The following is an 18,931-nucleotide window of genomic DNA, read 5'->3' as shown; positions in this document are numbered from 1 at the left end:
CTTTGCCTCTGGCGACCAATCGTGGCTCAGCGCACACGCTTACTTCCGCCTTGCCGTCTCGCCTCATCACCGAGCGACCGGCGTCATCAGCCTGCGATGCGGTAGGTTTCAATGGTGGGGTTATTGGTGTGTTTTGCTGGGGCTCAGTAATGCTTTCTAGACTGAGCTAAACTAGAAAAAGTGGGTAAATGAAGTAGTGATTCGTGTTAGATTTGATTTTAAAACTTTACAATTCTAACAACAACTCACATACACCCCTTCCTTTTCTTCGGTGGTTTTTTTTACTGGCCTGGAAGCATCAAGGAGCAGATTTTGCATGCACTTGGTAGTGCTGCACAATGTTTTTATTAAACTTGATATATCACCTTTGCTGAGAAGTAGACCCTATGGCTACTATTTCACTTGCCCACCCTAAGGATTGAACATAAGAATTGCCGCTGCTGGGTCAGACCAGTGGTCCATCATGCCCAGCACTCTGCTCACGTAGCAGCCCCCCGGTCAAAGACCAGTGCTCTAAATGAGTCCAGCCTCACCTGGATACGTTCCAGTTTAGCAGCAACTTGTCCAACTTTGTCTTGAATCCCTGGAGAGTGTTTTCCCCTATAACAGCCTCCGGCAGAGCGTTCCAGATTTCTACCACTCTCTGGGTGAAGAAGAACTTCCTTCGTTTGTACAGAATCTATCCTCTTTCAACTTTAGAGAGTGCCCTCTCATTCTCCCTACTTTGAAGAGGGTGAACAATCTGTCTTTATCTGCTAAGTCTATTCCCTTCAGTATTTTGAATGTTTCGATCATGTCCCCTCTCACTCTCCTCTTTTCAAGGGAGAAGAGGCCCAGTTTCTCCAATCTCTCACTGTACGGCAACTCATCCAGCCCCTTAACCATTTTAGTCGCTCTTCTCTGGACCCTTTTGAGTAGTACTGTGTCCTTCTTCATGTATTGCTCCTTGCCTAACGGACGCCACCACGTTCTTGCCTCCTCTGACCTCAACTCACTTGGGTTTTCTGCCCTTTTATGGAGGGGTATGTCTGTTGCACCTTGAACTCTGAAATTGACCCCTGAATTAGGCTTCTAAGAGGCTGGGCTTTCAGGACTTGCAAGCTCAGACCCATTTGATCCCTTTTAGCTGGGCACTGTTCTCTAACAGGTTCATTCTATGATCTGGCAGTGTGCACACCTCTTTCACGCTTTGACACTTCACTGCTAGCCTGGTTCAATTGCTTGCCTCTGAATTATAAGCAGTGCAGCTGATTCTGGTTTTAAAATGCCTTGAGGCAAAAGGAGTTTAGAAGAAAATTTCAGAAAACCCCTACCTCCCCTACTGTGCTCTACACTTCCCCTCCCCTTGCCTGCCTTACAGCATCCATTCTTGTTTTTGTGTCTCTCTGCACAAATGAGTATATCTGGAAAAGATATGCAGTGAAACCTATGCCATGAAAACACAGAAACACCGACTCACTGCATTCTCAAAGATTCCCTAATAGATGCAAAAAAAAAAAAAAACAACTAAACTTAGTGTAAAAATGCCCAAGAAGAGAGGCTGAAATGAAGAGGATCCAAGGATGGTTTTTATTAAAATGTTTGGGGATGCCAGCATTAACACAAATTCCACCTTCTCTGGTGGCCCTGCAGGTGGCAAAGCTACAAGACTATTACTGATTAACCCAGATATCCACCCATCACACCATGAAGAGGAAAGAGCTGGAAGTTCCCCGGCTGAAGCTCTTAACAGACAAGAAGGATCGAAGGGCAGGTACAGAAGGGATTTTGTGTAGCTTTACATTGGGGACAAGGGACCATGCATCAGCTGGAGTTAGCCGGGCCTTGGGATAAGATCTGCTTTGTCTTAAGCCACAGAGCATGCTCCATTGCTGAGATGGGTTATTGATGTTTTTATGGAATTAATTCCCAGCACCCAAGAGCATATTCTGGCAGTGACATGGCTGAGGCCACAGCAACTGTCAGAAGCAAGATTTGTCCTGATCACCTGGTTCTAAACACTATCCCTGAACCACCAGGAGCATTTGCTCTGTCCTCTGCTGCAAGAAACTTATATTTATTCTACACAAGGGCAGGGACATCAGCCACTGCATCAGGGTAAAATTGCAGTTTGGTTGCAGGGCATCTGGCTGCTTTCTCTGGGAAGCACTCTCAACAGTGCTGAATGGAAAGTAGAAGCAGATGCCAATTCTCTCAATCCTGTTGGACTTAAATGTATCTTCCCTTTTTATAGAGGCTGTTGGTACCCTGAGGCCTGCAGAGGCAAGGAGAGTGGCCTGGAGATTTGGAAAGGCAGAAGTAAAGTAAGACATGACATGGTTTTTGTACACGTGAAGCAAGGGGGAAGAGACATAGTATAATACATGAGAAACATGGTGACATTGTGGTGGCGGGATTGAGAGTTGCTGCTTTAAGCCTTGAGGTGGTTTTTCTGTTTGTTTGTTTGGTTTTTGTTCTGCCTCCCTGTATCCACTTTGATTACAGGAAGGATGAAGATGTGGAGAAACTGCATGCAGCTTTGCAGCGCCTGAAAAAACAGAATAAGGAGCTAACAGCTGATAACTTTGAGCTGAAGCGAGTACAGGACCAGATGAAGAGGGACATCCAACAGCTGCTCGGCAAACGGAGAGGAGATGGCTTGAATGTAAGCGTGGCTGTGTTAGCTAGACCGTTATTACTCTCGGCTGGTTTCTGATAGTGCTGGAACTCATCAAGTTTCAAGTTGAATTAATTTTAATGTACCGACCATCGACCATGGCCGGTTTACAATGCTAAAAATGAAAGGTTAAAATAAATTTTGTAGGGGGGGAAATGTGAACATTAAATAGACAAATTACAAATACAAACATGAGCTCATCTTCCTTCTGTGGCCTTTATTTTCACAAGCAAAAACTGCTCAAATTGTTGTTTCACCTAACGTTTCAAACGTGTTCTAAACAGGTTTTAATTTTATGAGTGAACAGGTGTGGTAGCCGGGTTAGACCACTGTTTGAGATGTATAGAATGAAAAGAAAGAAAACAAAACAAGGAATAACGATAAACCTTATTTATAGAGGCCTTTTCTTGAAAGATGGTTTTCTTTTTATTACTGTTGGAGAGTTCTTCTGATAAATGTAAATTTTTGTAGCATTCCCCCTCTTTTACTAAGGTGTTCTAGCCGATTTAGCGTGCACTAAGTGTTAACATAGACTAAATCGGCTAGCATGCCTTAGTAAAAGGACCCCATTGTTTTTATAATTATGTATGTATTTTGTGAACCGCTTAGGTTTTAAGCGGGATATACTTTTTTTATTGGACTAACAAAGGGCTTCTTTTTCCTATACCACGGAAGAGCTGCTTATCATGAGCCGGCGAGATAAATGCACCAACGCTCGTTCAATTCATATGAGCGTTCGAGGACGTACCTGATAAGAAGCTCTTCTGCAAGTTAGTAAAACCCAGTGTGTTAGTCCAATGAAGAAGGTATTGCCTTTATTCCTTTTAATTCTATATATTTTATTGTGCAATTTAAACAAAAATTTTATACAAGTGAATCGCACTTTGGAGAAAAACTGTGGATTATACTTCTAGTATTCCAATAGCTTATAAGAAACATTTAAAATCAGAAACGAGAAATGTAATAACCTCCTGAAAAGCCCACTGTAAAGGAAGCAGAGTATTAAACTAAGAGAAAAAAAGGGGAAAGAATGCCTGACTTTCTTTAAGGTAACAAAGGACAGCAATTTGGTTACCAACCTCCTATTTCCTTGCTTTTCCTCATATAAAGGGAAGTGTGCTATCAGCTTGGCATATGTTCATCTATCACAAAGAGTGGAAGATGCAGTGCTTAGGGTATCTGACCCTCTCTGATCCCCCTTCCCTAATGAAATACATTCTTAAGGCTCTATCCCCTTTCAGCCTTTTGTGACCTTGTGTTCTAGAACTCCTTTCCACTGAAAGGTGCAGTATTTAGGGTATCTGTTTCCCCCATCTCTCGTATGTGGAACAACACAGGTTAGACCTTTGATCACACATCGATGCCTAATTCCTTTCATCCATGAGTGAAGTGGGTCTAGTTCGAGGGTAGGGCTACAGGATTTCTCGACAGAGCTGGTGGCTGGGAGTTAATAGCGCTCCTTTCCCTCTTAGGAGACCAAAGAGGACTTGAACCAGACACATGACATTACAAGCGAACAACTGACACACAGCATCTGTGAGCAGTGGCACAGTCTGAAGAAGCACCTGCAGAGGCTGGAGAGCCAAGGTGGGTGAAGGGGAATGATTTCCTATGGGCTGTACAAGGCTAGGAAAAACATTTGTGCAAGACTCAAGTAGCAGTGGTGGGCTCAGGAAAGGGATCCCTCATTTCACAAGACTGATGTTTTATGTTCTACAATTTTTCTCAATTTGATTATATTGGGTGATCTGAATTTACATTTATAAAATTTAAGTGAGGCATATGCTTTGCATTGTATACAGTTTTGGGAGTCATTGAATTTTGTAATGGGATCTATTACTGCAATTCACATTAAGGGTCAAATTGCCTACTTATCTGGCTCAGAAATATGTAAGTTGATTGATCATGTTCAATGGGAGCAAGTTATATATGGTCTGGTCATTATATGTTAAATTTTTATTTGTAGACATTCCTAAAGCTTTGAAAAATCAGACTCTGGCAATTGAAAGTTGAGTAGGGGAAAGATAGATGGCGATCCCTTTTGGCAAGATGCTGTAGAGAATTTTGGAATTTGATGGCTAGAACAGGACAATTATAAAAATGTGGGCTCAGATTGCTTCTCTCTCCACTCAATGCAGTAGCTACTCAGCCCATAAGAGGAGAAAATGGCAACCATGTGATCAGGGTGACAGACCATGAGAAAGAGATTGTAATGTTGAAGCAAGAAATCGCAGCGAGCCGACGTCTGATTGTAATGCAGCAGCAAGTCATGCAGGTGAGCCCTGGCCCTGCTGCAGGTGAGGGCTGGAAACCAGAGCATGTCTTTAGGGTGGAGGGTGAATCCTGCATCTTTCACCAGGAGCAGTTGCAGACTGCACAGAACAGCAGGCCCCCCTCCCAGCTGAAGGGCTACTACTTCCTGGAGGAGCAACGGCGGCTACAGGAGGACAGGGGGATGTTGGAGCAGCAGAAAAGGACACTGCAGATGGAGCGCTGGAATTTCACTGAGGCTGCGATTCGCCTAGGATATGAGGTTTGGATGAGAGAGAGGGTTTTTTTGTTGGATGGGTGGGATTCATAAAAAACATGATGGCAGATAAAGGCCAAATGGCCCATGCACAATTTCTTCCTCTACCTATAGGCTAAGGCTCTTTACACCTGCATTGTCAGGTCATAGAGCATTATTGCTATAAACTAAGGTTCTTACCACTTGCTTTGTGAGATTTATGGTTATAGAAACATGACAGCAGATAAAAGCCAAATGGCCCATCCGCAGCATCCATTATCTCCTCCTCTCCCTAAAAGATCACACGTACCTGTCCCACATTTTCATAGAAACAAAGATTCACTTCATAAGGAGTGAATTCATTCTCAGACTTGTCTTTGGTAGTTGGCTAGTGACAGCTGAGGTCACTGCTGCAGCAAGGGTTCCGTCTTGGTATTTGATACGTTGTCTTCCAGGGGGTACAGCCAGAGCAGTTGGCATGCAAACTGAAGTCACTGCACACACTAGGAAGATTTCCTGGCAGCCTTGGACTGTGCTGTCTCTGCTCCAGGGAGGGACTTGGGCTGTGAGAAACTATGTAAGCTGTTTCTGGGTATGCAGTGACCCTGCCCTGAGGCCCTAATCAATACTTATTTGTCTTGGCCAGCGAAAGCTGTTTGAGGAGGAGCGAGCCCTGTTCCTGAAGCATCAGTTTCTGAACACACCGAGCTTAGAGCCACGATGGACCTTCCCATGTACCACCTTTAGTGAGTAATGGGACCTCATCACATGACTTTCTGAATCTGCGTTTCATCTTCATTACCTTTGGCTTCTTCTGCCTCAGGTTTGGAGCCCAAGAACCTGCCTGAAGCTGTCATGTGGCCCATACTGAGTGGGAGCAATCTGAGGGCGAGCACCCCACCATCTATGCCTAGGAACAAACATCTGCTGGAGAGCGACACCCCTAGCACTGCTGAATTATACCGTGTGTTGAAACTTACACCACAAAACAGGTGAGAGGTTTTGCTGCCCAGTCTGGCTGAGGTCATAAGCCATAGATGCCCCCTTCCAAGTTCCTTGACCAGCCTACTAATGCCCCTTGAGCTGATGACCTGTCATTTCATCTACTGTTTAAGCTACCCCCTTCTACTGTATGCTCTAGCCTGTAAAGTAACAGTGTTATAAGCCATATTGACATTTTTCAGCAAGGATAAAGATAGCTGAGTTGCTTGTGAAGCATCATTGGGTCTGTTCTTTCCTGGTGTTGGAGACTGAATCTTCTTCCTTTCCCTCCCAGGACCTTTTCCATAACAGGCAACTCATTGTGTGACTGTAGACAGCAGAGCTTGTTGCAGGGTTCTGGAGAGACTGAGAATGAGCCACTGCTCCATAGTGAGAGACTGCAAACCACCTCTGCCTTGAACCAAAGAGAGTGTGCCTGCCAAACCCAAGCAGAGGACTTCCCACAGCTGCGTAGCAACCTCCTGAGACAGTTCCTGGACTGCTCCTTCTAACACATCTGTCCTGAATGTGAATGTCATTAATCTTGTGTGAGCCTGGAGAACGGGGGCAGAGGGGAAGGGGCACAGGTTTGATCCTCTAGAGCAGGGCGAGGGGGCAGGCTGGACCCTTTCGACAACACTGCTCCACCTCCTGCAGCAGAAGTTATTTTTGTGCTCTACATCTACATTCCTTCTTATTTTATAGACTTATATTCTGCCGGGGGGGGGGGGGGCAGCGGTGGAGATCTTGGTCAGGATACTGGATTTGTGCTGGAAGACAGAAGTGATGGTCCTTAGATTGTTGCTCATGCAGGTGGGCACCATATTTCTTGGGCCCCTTTTACTGTACTAGAGTTCTTACCTGTGTTTTTTTATTCATTTTGTGAAGATACAATAAAGACTCTAAATCCTGATTTACTGCTTCTCTGAAATGAGATTCTGCCAAGGTAGGGGATGTTATTTGGTTTCTCCAGGTTCAATGCATTAGAAATGTCTTCCCCTGAAGCCCAGCTCGGCTCTGCTGAGAGGGAGGACTGATGTGTCTCCTTTCTTAGACATTCAAGAACCATTTAGGAAAAGTGCTCCCTAATTTTGCAAGAAAGAAAGGTGAACTGTGTGATTTTAGAGAAATTTAACGAAGAATGATTTTCAAAATATTTTGTGTACTGAAATTTGACCTGTGGTTCTCATACGGAACTATTTAAGACGTGTCTGGTCTGTGAGAGCTCAGACAGGCAGCTGCTGTCCGGCCCTAGTTCCCTCTTCTACACTTCCTGACTTCCCTTTTGATATATGTGTCTGCCTGGGCTGTGCCCTTTCCAGGCATGTGTTACTTCTAGAGTCCTCCTCTTTCGGTACTGGTTTTGAATGTTGCCCTGCAATCAGGACTGGGGAAAGGATATTATCTGCCTGGCTGAACATTTTATCTTTAATTTCTACAAACTTGATTTATATTTTGTAACACATTTTGCCCATTTAGTTCAATCTCAAACTCTTTTTTTTTTTTTTTTAATGAATATAATTGTATATTAGGAAGGACTTTAAAAAGGGAGTGGAGTTGTTGTTTTTTTAGGGGGGGTTAAATCAAAGGTTCCCCTAAAGGGCAATTAGTCTACCACCTTCAGCATTATGCCCTCCTCCAGTTAAAATGCAAGTTACTACTCCTACCTCCCCAAAAAAAACTCCCAATAAAAAGTTGAAAATTTGTCATATTTCCTAGGCTACTACTGCCACTAGTACATAAGGAGACATTATACTTCAAGCATAAAACTGTGGGGCCCTTTTCACTAAGATATACTATAAAATGGACTTGGTACAGCCTAACAAAAGACTTCCCTGTGTGTCCCTAAGAAGCAGTAACATGGCCACTGGTGGATCCAAGCCGACATCACTGTGTTGTGACTGGTGGGGCTTTTAAAGTGGTCTGTACCAGAGCTCTGTCGGTAATGTCACCCATACATGAGAACAGGGGTCCCCAAAGTCCCTCCTTGAGGGCCGAATCCAGTTGGGTTTTCAGGATTTCCGCAATGAATATGCATGAGATCTATGTGCATGCACTGCTTTCAATGCACATTCATTGGGGAAATCCTGAAAACCAGACTGGATTTGGCCCTCAAGGAGGGACTTTGGGGACCCCTGCATGAGAATATGCTGCCTGCTTGTCCTGGGATAATGAAGATTTTTAGCATCTGTCATGCCTGGACAGTGGGGGGGGGGGGGGTCATTTAATGCCTCCAGTATCTTTAAATCCTTTACTACTTCAGTTGCAGTGAACATTGCCTATCCATGGCATGTTGTAACTTCACAGGGTAAATGAACTCATGTGATTGCTATTTGCAATTATGAGTGCAGGAGCCCATACCTCACTGGTCTAGTGCAGCTTGATTCCAAGGGGGAGAGTTTGCCCTGCTATTTACAAGAGGCTGCCACTGCCTTGGAGTCTAGGATACTGATTTGGGCTTAGCTCTGCTGGACGAGACTTGTAATGTGCTGGGCATTAGATTTGTAACAATTAAAGCTTGCATAAGACCTGCTTTTTTGCAATTAGTCAATGTACTGGCAAAGCCAAATTTATGGAGTTAGACTCGTGGAATTTGCACATTCTGCAGAAGCTCTTCAGCCAGTAGTGTCAGCTTTGGTTATTTGAAAGCAAAACACTAGGCGTTCTGTTACTGTGGGCTGCTCCATGGCAGAGGGCAGGAAAGTGGCTCGGAGGCGCCAATAAAGGTGCTGGTGTGTGGCGCGCGTGCGCCATTGCCCGGGCAACAGATGGCGCAGGCGTGGCGGCGCTGGCGCGCGCCGTTCCTCTCCTCTGGGCTCGGCGCCTTCCGGGCCGCGCGCGGCGGCGGTTGGTTGGCGGCGGCGGGCCCGGTCGTCGCGCGGCGCCTGGCCGCGGACGTGGAAGTGCGGCCGGGCTTCCTGAGCCGGCGCGAGGAGGAGGCGCTATGCGGCGAGCTGGAGCCCGAGCTGCGCCGCCTGCGCTACGAGCGTCGGCACTGGGACGGGGTGAGTGAGGCGACCGCCACAGGACAGGCCCGCCCCGCTGCATGCTGGGACGTGTAGTCTCTTCAGTGCGTCAAAAGCCCGCTTCCCAATGCCTGACACACTCCCCTCCCCCCCCCCCCCAGTCATGTACAGCGCTGCGTACGTTGAAGTGTCTGGACTCCTTGAAGAATAAGTAAAAACAAATGAATGACTTCAAAGCGCTCAGGGGGGTCGGAAATGGAGGGAATTTTGAAGGAATGATAAACATTTATTTGAAGTGAAATGTCATGACTTTTCCTGTATTCTATTATTATTATGTATTTATTGCAGCAGTAGAGTCTTATGAAGGTGTTAATGGCCACCTCAAGGACTTGGCCTCTGTCAGTGGAAAAGGCACAGGAAGAAACATCATACGAAATGGTCATCTTTACAAAATGGCTGCCATGGACCTGGACTATGGAGCCAACACGGTCCGTGTTTCAGAGAAACACTCCTTCCTCAGGGGTCCAACATGTGGGGGAAAGAACAGTAGGATGAGATGGGAGGCAAAAAATTCTCCTCCTGACAGAAAAAGAGAGAAAAAAGTCACGCCCAATAGTACAAAATAATCATGAAAAACCAAAAACGCTATAACATCTCTTATGCCTGGTGGGCAGGTGGCTGCCATGATGTTGGCATGAACACCTTCATAAGACTCTGCTGTTTTGCACTGAGCGCTTTTAAGTCATTTATTCTATTTTAGTTTGGAACATTTTTTGTTTATTCTTATTCTTTATATTTTTGATTTAGTATTTGAATTCCAATTAGTAGAATTGAGGTTCATAGGAGAATTCAATATATATTTTGTCTCCTGAGTGATTTTTCACTGGAGGAAGGTCACATCAGATAATTTGACTGGATGACCAGAGAATTGGTCAGAGGTAGTGCACTAGATATGGTGTTTCCCCCGCAAATTCACGAACCACAGACTCGCCAACCGCCTCTTCCTGTAGTAAAGTTGGGCTACACTAACCAGGAGCTGAGTGTCAAAGCAGCTCTTGATTGGTGTAGCCTGGCTTTACTAAGGGAAAAGCAGTCGGAGCAGAACGCAAGCGATTTTCTTCATCCGCTGGCGCTCCAGCTGCCCTCTCCTGCCTCCCTTGCCTTTTGACAGGCAAAAAACCGTATTCATGGTTTTTCAAAATTCATGGGGGTTCCTAGAACAGAACCCCTGTGAATTTTGGGGGAGTACTGTATTTAGATTTTAGCAAAGCCTTTGACAGTGTTCCATACAGATATCTAATAAATAAACTGACTGTCCTCAGGATGGATCCCAAAGTGACAGGCTGGGTCAAGAACTGGTTGAGTGGAAGGCAATGGAGGGTAGTGGTTAATGGAGATCGCTCTGAGAAAAGGGATGTTGCCAGTGGTGTGCCTCAAGGTTCTGTTCTTGGGCCTGTTCTTTTTAACATTTTTATAAGCAATATTACTAAAGGGCTGTCAGTTAAGATTTCACTCGGAGAATAGTTAAGCTCTGGAATGCATTACCAGATATTTTGGTAAGAATGGATAGCATAGCTCGTTTTAAGAAAGGTTTGGACAAGTTCCTGGAAGAAAAGTCCTTAGTCTGTTATTGAGAAAGACATGGGGGAAGCCACTGCTTGCCCTGGGTCGGTAGCATGGAATGTTACTGCTCTTTGGGTTTTTGCCAGGTACTGGTGACCTGGATTGGCCACCATGTAGATGGGCTACTGAGCTTGATGGACCATTGTTTTGACCCTGTAAGGCTATTCTTATGTTATTACCAAAATCTGCAATAGAGTAGACACCCCTGATGGTGTGAACAACATGAAGAAAGACCTAGCGAAGCTTGAAGAATAGTCTGACATTTGGCAGCTATAATTTAATGCTAAGAAATGCAAGGTCATGCATCTGGGCTGCAAAAACCCAAGCAGAGTATGTGATGATCTTAAGGTGGCCAAACAGGTTGAAAAGGTGACGGTGAAAACTAGAAGGATGCTAGGTGCATAGAGAGGGGTATGGTCAGTAGGAAAAAGCAGGTATTGATGCCCTTGTATAAGACTGTGACGAGACTTCATTTAGACTATTGTGTACTATTCTGGAGACCAAACCTTCAAAAAGATATAAGCAGGATGGGGTTGGTCCAGAGAGGAAGGCTACTAAAATGGTTGGTGGTCTGTCATAACAGACTTTGGAGGAACAGACTTTGGAGGAAAGGTGGGAGAGGGGAGATATGATAGAGACGTTTAACTACCTACATGGCATAAATGCGCATGAGGTGGGTTTCTTCCAATTGAAAGGAAACTGGAATGAGGAGACATAGGATGAAGGTAATAGGGGATAGACTCAGAAGTAACCTCAGAAAATACTTTTTCACAAAAAGGGTTGTGATTGTTTGGAACGGCCTCCTGGTAGGGGTACTGAAAACAAAGACTGTGTCTGAATTAAAGAAAGTGTGAGACAGGCACGTGGGATCTCTTAGAGAGAGGAGGAGATAGTGGATGCTGCAAATGGGCAGACTGGATGGGCCATTTGGCCCTTATCTGCTGTCACATTTCTATGTTTCTATAACCCTAAAGCTCTGTGACCTCACAATGTAAGTGTTAAGAGCCTTAGCCTAAAGCAGTTTGTCGCAAACTTTTTAAGGTGTGGCACACTAATCTTGTGGCCACAGCTGGAGGGCATCCGGAAATGTGTGGAAGTTGATGCAATGATGTCACGCATATGCATGACATCATTACATGCGCAGATGTCCTCCAACTACATCCCTGAGCCTCCTATTACCACCAGTGTTGCGGGGGCAGGGGGGGGAATGCTGCAGAATGAGCAGAGGTGCCGGCGAGGAGGAGAAGCATCTTGGGGCACACAGTTTGCAATACAGTGGCCTATAGAGAGACAAGGAGATAGTGGATGCTGCAGATGGGCAGACTGGATGGGCCATTTCGCCCTTATCGACTCACGTTTCTATGTTTCTATAACCGTAAAGCTCTGTGACCTCACAATGTAAATGTTAAGGGCCTTAGCTTAAAGCAGAGTATTGCAAACTTTTTAAATTATTTGTGGACGCGTTTCTCTAACTATGTGGTTATTATTTGTTTTAGATTTAATGAATTCTGTGTTGAGGAAATTTGTGGGGAAGATTTATTTGTATACTGCATTTTATAATGTTTGTTTGTGCTTGAAATTGTGGATGTAAATGTTTTGTACATTGCTTAGATTTAAGCGATTGATAAATTAAAAAAATAAATAAATAAATTGCGGCACACTAATCTTGCGGCTGCAGCCAGAGGGCACCCAGAAATGTGCGGATATTGATGAAATGACATCACGTATGTGCATGATGTCATCATGTCAACATCACGCATGCGCAGATGTCCTCCAGCTGCGGTCCTGATCCTCCTATTACCTCTGGTGAGGGGATGCTGTAGAAGGAAAGGTGAGTAGGAGCAGAGGTGCTGACTGACCACAGGATGTGCCTTTCGCTATGAGAGGCATGTCCTGTAAGCAGTCAGCCAGCGCCTCTCCTCCTCACCAGCATCTTGGGGCACACAGTTTGCGATTCAGTGGCCTATAGAAAGAAGAGGAGATGGTGGATGCTGCAGATGGGCAGACTAGATGGTCCATTTGGCCTTTTTCTGCTGCCATATTTCTTTAATAAGTAGTAGCGGTAGTCTTCCTGATCTCTGACACCTGCTTCTGGAGCCTATCCTGCACATGTCCCCAGCTAGCGGCTTCTCAGGCTTCCTTTTCTTTCTATTTTAATGTTTTTATTTAACTTGCAATCTGGTTTGGTGTCCTGAAAAGAAAGCAGACTATTAAATGTAATAAACTATAACTATACCTCTTCTTTATCTCTTTTTCTTTTTTTTTTCTTTCTTTTCTTCCTGCTGTATTGCTGTTTTAGGTGATTCTAGATTTAGATGTAAAACTACCTTGCTTTTAATGGATAGTATAGAAAGTTCCAAATAAACAGAAACCCTTATTTGTAACCTGGGTCATGCCTCTATCTTTGCTGTTGTTCAGGCAATTCACGGATTTCGAGAAACGGAGAAGCTGCGCTGGACAAAAGAGAGCTCCCAGATTCTACAGCGTGTTCGGAATGCAGCATTTCCTCCTGGGGTACCCCAGCTCTCCTTGGTCCATGTCCTGGATCTGGAGAAGAGTGGCTACATTAAACCTCACATTGACAGTGTTAAGGTAGGAAGCAAAAGTGCTGCATTTAGCTGGGTGACATATTTTGGTATTACTCTTGCTTGAATGTGTGCTTTCCTTTACCATGGTAGTGTTTTTTTCTGATTATATACATATATATATATATATATAATTTTTAATGTACATTGCCTCAATTTACTTGTACACAATTTTATTAAATACAATTAAAGCATAAACCATAAGGTTTACGGCCTCCTAGCCACTCAAGCCCCAAGGCTAGACAACCAGATTTCCAACCTTCTGATGACCACCCCAGACTACAAGTCATTCAAAAAAGAAATAAAAACAATACTTTTCAAGAAATTCCTGAAACAACCCTAACTTCACGTACTCTTAACAAGGCAAACACTGACAAAGGATCTACTCTTTACTACCCTAGTTATGATAATTTTGCTTCCATTATAACCCCCTTTCATAAACCTGTAAACCACCTCTAACTCAACAATCCGAGAATTGTCAAAAGACCTACTCTTTACTACTCTAGTAAATCAATTGTTCTCCCTTTGTAACCCCCATTTATAAATCTTTTGTAAGCCGCCTTGAACCTCAAGGTAATGGCGGAATAGAAATCCCAAATGTAATGTAATGTTTACATTAATGGTGACACTTTGCTTAAAGGTAGCTCTTACTTCTCAGGTAATCTTTAGAGCAAGTAGTTCAGAAGAAGTATTGATTTTCACCCTGCAATCACTGTGTGCTAAGACTTGCTAGGAATCTGCCCTTTAGTGGGGGGAAATGCATGGAAAGAGAGAGACAGCTGAGTAAGCCAAATTCTTCCTTCCCCTTGCCAGTTCTGTGGCAGCACCATTGCTGGCCTGTGTCTTCTCTCCTCCAGTGTGATGCGATTAGTGAGTGAGGAGAACCAGGAGGACTGGGCTGACCTTTTACTGGAGCGACGTTGCCTCTACATCCTCAGGTAATATCCTTATTATAAATGTGTCTGTGACAGTGGTCTGTTATTACTTTGGTCTGTATAAATGACACTAAATTCTGTAACAGGACTCTGTTGGTTCCCCTCTTGGGACCTGTGTTTCCTGCCTTTAGTTCTCAGTTCTCATGCTCAGTGCCCTTACTAAATACACTTGAAGAAAAGACCGAAGTGAAATTCAAAAGCTCAACATACAACATTAGTCTGCTACTGAGACGTACATAGAGGAAGCCACTGCTTATCCTGGGATCAGTAGCATGGAATGTTGCTGCTATTTGGGGGTTTTTTTGTCAGATACTTGTGACCTGGACTGGCCACTGTATAACACGATACTGGGCTAGATGAACCATTGGTCTGACCCAGTGTGGCTATTCTTATGTTCTTAACATCTTTGGGTTATTTTTACAAGGGCCAAATATACTAAGAATCTAGTAGATAGCCTGCCCTAAAATGTGCCTTTTGAAGACTAAATCATTAGGTGAGAATCCAGCTGCAGCTTTTTGTGAGAGGTTCCTATCAATAATAATAATTACCTTAGCGCACATGCGCACTTCAGTTTTCGTGGCTCCGTGCGTCTGTAGCTCCGTGGTCGACAGACAAATCGGCAGAGAAGTTGGTAAAGCGTGTGCGCGGCACTTGCGATACATGAGGCACGCGCACGCGTTCGATTTGCTGTGAGTGGCGGTTTACTTCTCCCAGCAGCGTTATTCTGTGCCGATTGTTGTTTGCTGCTTGAAAAAAAAGGTAGGTGGGAGAAGGGGCGCAATAATTTACATCCTGCCTAAGATCCCCAATATTCCCCAGACATCCCGGACCTCCACCGACATCCCCCTGACATCTACACACACACGGAAAGGGGCCAAACAGACGGGACTGACAGACTCACAGAAAAGGTGGCAGTAAAAGACAGAAGGACAGGGAGCCAAACAGATGGTACATTGACAGACTAACAGAAAAGGTGGCAGTGAAAGACACACACAGAAGGACAAGGAGCCAGGGAGAGAGATTCAAAGAAAAACAAACAAACCAGACAGCGGACAAGGAGAGAGAGACACACAGAAAAAGACAGACATACAGTGGCCAAGGAGACAGCAAAAAAGGCATACAGCGGCCAAGGAGTCAGTCAGCAAAAAAAGATAGACCGACATACAGTGGCCAAGGAGACAGACAGCAAAAAAAGACAGACAGATATACAGTGGCCAAGGAGACAGACAGCAAAAAAAGACAGACAGATATACAGTGGCCAAGGAGACAGACAGCAAAAAAAGACATACAGTGACCAAGGAGACAGTCAGCAAAAAAAGAGACAGACAGATATACAGTGGCCAAGGAGACAGACAGCAAAAAAAGACATACAACGGCCAAGGAGACAGTCAGCAAAAAAAGACAGATATACAGTGGCTAAGGAGACAGCAAAAAAAGACAGACAGACATACAGTGGCCAAGGAGACAGACAGCAAAAAAAGACATACAACGGCCAAGGAGACAGTCAGCAAAAAAGACAGATATACAGTAGCCAAGAAGACAGACAGCAAAAAAAGACATACAGTGGCCAAGGAGACAGACAGCAATAAAAGGCATACAGCGGCCAAGGAGACAGTCAACAAAAAAACCCAGACAGACATACAGCGGCCAAGGAGACAGACAGCAAAGAAAGACATACAGCGGCCAAGGAGACAGTCAGCAAAAAAAGACAGACAGACATCCAGCAGCCAAGGAGACAGACCGAAATAAAGAAAGACAGACAGATAGCGGCCAAGGAGACAGACAACAAAAAAAAGCCAGACAGACAGACAGGGAGCCAGACATAAAGAAAGAAATCAACTGTACAATGGATATTAAAGCTCTCACAGTAAGTTTTCAGTAAATTTTTTTAACTGTTAAGTCTGCACATCTATTCTAGCACCCGTTAATCATAAACCTCTCTGTTGTATTATTATGAAGGATTTTATAGTGGAGTTTAAGAAACTAAACTATTAAGGTTTATGCTCCCATGATGTCCTGGAGTCTGCAATTCTGATCCAGTTTTCTTTCCATGCAGAGGGACAGCGCGCTACAAATTCACTCACCAGATCTTGCGAGATGAGGACTCATTCTTTAATGGGCAGAAGGTCTCCAGAGACCGCCGAATTTCTGTCATCTGTCGTAATCTCCCAGATTCTACAGACTCAGCACAGGGATTACTGCCTGGACTGAAGTGGTCGGAAAACTGAATTCCTTTCCCAGCTCCTTCCTGGGCTGGTGAGAGACCACCTAGCTGGACTGGCTTTTGGCGCACCTAACTGATTTTATACAAGATTTTACAGTATGAAGGGAAGGGGTAGTCTGGACACATTGCAGTCTTTGAAGCTTCAGGAAGGGGTTAGCTTTGGGATGTCCTGCAGCGTGAAGACACTTGGGCCTTATAATAATAATAATAATAATAACAACTTTATTCTTGTATACATCCACACATAGTTCTAGGCGGTTCACAAAAAAGAGAACTGAACAATCAGTGAAGATACAAGTACTGGAGAAATACAGACAATGGAAAACAAAGAATATCAAGTGACAAATTTATCAAACAGATAGATCTTCACTAGTTTTCTAAAGTTTTCTAGGATGGAGTGCACTTGAATATAGAGAAACGGGGTGGGCAGACTGGACACATTGTGACCTTTATAGACTCAGGGGCTCGTGAGTTGGAAAGAAGGGGTGGCTCTGGGGTGTGTACCACACTAACCTTTGAAGCTTCAGGGGCATATGAGTATGGAGAGAAGTGGTGGCTATGGGGTGCAGAGTGGATACATTGGGATACATTGAGCTTTGAAGAACTGGATACAAAAGGTCATATTTCTTAAACTCATAAAGTGAGATGATAGAATGCGGATCTGCCCAATGTAAAACCTCTTTGCACAGTTCTTGTATTTGGTGAATAAACAGTATAAGAGTTGCCCAGACTCCTGGTTTCAGTTTTTTTTCTAAGGCAGATCTTCCTGCTGCAGACACTGACTTTTTTTGGAAAGATTTTTATCTTGCTCTGGATTCTTGCATGATATGGGTTAGGGCTTTGTGGAACCAGAAAGTAATGGAGCCTGAGTTTCAGGGATCTTTGCATGCTTGTGATAAGAACAGAGGTCTGTTCAAACTTCTAGTGAAAGACTACTACCGCCTCCTCTTCCATCTCATCTCTGGTATTTCCTCCCCTTTTGTTGTCTTGGTTGACACACCGGGCATTATCAGCCACAGAGAGCTAAGGGTGAAGCATTGCACCATTTCTTACTCCCAGTGTGCTGCTCTGTTCACATCAGAGATTGGAGCATTCTACGTTACTTTACTTTATTGCTCTTGATAATAAATGTACATTTCTAATTCTCACTGAAACAAGAGAAAATCCTCATTCTATACAACACAAACGAAAATAAATTAGATACAAAATATGAGAAGCAGGCACGGCAAGAGAGAGCACCAATAAATTAAATAATTTAGACTTCTATAAATATTTTTCTATTATACAAAGCACTGGCATCAGGGCAGTCTGCTGGTCCCAGTACATGTACCTGTACTAGAGCAGAAATGTTCCAAAGCACAGTCACAAGATAATGTTCCTTAATATACCTCTGCTGCATTTGCATAATGGAAGACATAGCTTTCTGTTTCGCTAACTCAAGGTCTTCCTGGTTTGTCCATTGTAATCCTGCAATAGATTCCTCCTTAGGCTGCTAATTCCAACCCAGTGCTTGGAACCTTTCTTTCCCCTCCTATCTTCTAGAGAAATATCATCTTTTCCCTGTGCATGACACAGCATTGCCACTGGTCAAGAGGGAAGGGGAGAGATTTTACAAGATGGAACACATCAGAGTTTTGAATGGCCCTTTCAAGTAAGTCTATGTTCTAAGAGGAGGAGTCATTCTGTACAGCCAGGTATACAGCATTCCCTTTCACCCTCGCTGCCTCCTTCAGACTGTAAAGAAGGATACACCTCATAGTACTCCATACAGATCTGGGCTGCAGTGCACTGTGATAAACCTACAACTAGGGCTGCGTTTCAAGACACCTGTGGCTAGTACAGCATCTGTACAGGAATTGTGAGATTGTTTTCTTAATTTCTTCACTGTGCTCGAGTCTCTTTTTGTGAGAACATTGCTGGGCATTCCTGGACTATAAGCAAACCCTGACGCCTGCAGAATCTAGTCTCACTGTATGATCTGCTGCTTGGACTGTAAGGTCAGTGGGGCAGAGAACTGGACATAGTGTGATTTACTTTGTGCAGTGCACTTGAACACTAGAATGCTGATATTGCTGTTAACATAACTGTCTTTGTGCATCTGGAAGGATTCAGCCCACCTTTCTGGCCCTCTGATCTGATAGCAGAAAGTGTTTCTGAGAGAGGAGATGTTGTCCAGAGCCCACACTATATTGGGAAGGGGGTAGGGGGTGGATTATAAACAGAAATCTTTAAAAGGGGCAGCAGCTTCTTCTTTTTTTTAAAAAAGATCTTTATTCATTTTAAAACTTTCATCAAGTGTACAGACATCAAAAACAACAATATTAAAATACAACACTTGCAACTCTTTCTAATGTATCTTATAATATTTATAATTATCCCTCTTCCCACCCACCCTTCCCATTATTCTTTCCTAAGATGAACAATAAAATGTAAACCCTCCCCCCTCCCTAGATGG

General features: G+C 44.0%; 1 protein-coding gene across 3 annotated transcripts; it reads left to right on the top strand.

Annotated features, from left to right (window-relative positions):
• The first annotated feature begins 2 nt into the window (after nt 1-2).
• LOC117350000 (afadin- and alpha-actinin-binding protein-like) lies at nt 3-17,206 on the top strand. 3 transcript variants are annotated; one of them, XR_004537222.1, is made up of 10 exons: nt 3-101; nt 1,633-1,753; nt 2,234-2,303; nt 2,485-2,644; nt 4,129-4,243; nt 4,795-4,931; nt 5,016-5,189; nt 13,151-13,324; nt 14,175-14,255; nt 16,309-17,206. XR_004537222.1 is itself a non-coding variant. In XM_033923854.1 (10 exons), exons 2-10 carry the CDS (start codon nt 1,687-1,689, stop codon nt 16,478-16,480), a joined length of 1,194 nt encoding a protein of 397 aa, XP_033779745.1. In that variant the 5' UTR covers nt 3-101; nt 1,633-1,686; the 3' UTR covers nt 16,481-17,206. The 3 variants fall into 3 exon arrangements, 2 of the variants coding, with proteins under 2 accessions (XP_033779745.1, XP_033779743.1); XM_033923854.1 differs by having other exon boundaries at nt 14,131-14,255; XM_033923852.1 differs by lacking the exons at nt 13,151-13,324; nt 14,175-14,255; nt 16,309-17,206 and adding exons at nt 5,809-5,908; nt 5,986-6,154; nt 6,439-7,056.
• The last annotated feature ends 1,725 nt before the right edge of the window (nt 17,207-18,931 follow it).

This window comes from Geotrypetes seraphini, chromosome 16, assembly GCF_902459505.1.
Source record: "Geotrypetes seraphini chromosome 16, aGeoSer1.1, whole genome shotgun sequence".
Taxonomy (NCBI): domain Eukaryota; kingdom Metazoa; phylum Chordata; class Amphibia; order Gymnophiona; family Dermophiidae; genus Geotrypetes; species Geotrypetes seraphini.
The sequence above is the reverse complement of the archived record's forward strand: the minus strand, read 5'-3'. Positions and strand labels throughout refer to the sequence as shown.

Bases quoted from the DNA above. Each gene is read 5' to 3' on its own strand.
- LOC117350000 (XM_033923852.1), top strand. From the start codon at position 1,687: ATGAAGAGGAAAGAGCTGGAAGTTCCCCGGCTGAAGCTCTTAACAGAC. The intron at 4,244-4,794 runs GTGGGTGAAGGG...CACTCAATGCAG, and splicing joins GCAGAGGCTGGAGAGCCAAG to TAGCTACTCAGCCCATAAGA. The intron at 5,190-5,808 runs GTTTGGATGAGA...TGTCTTGGCCAG, and splicing joins CGATTCGCCTAGGATATGAG to CGAAAGCTGTTTGAGGAGGA.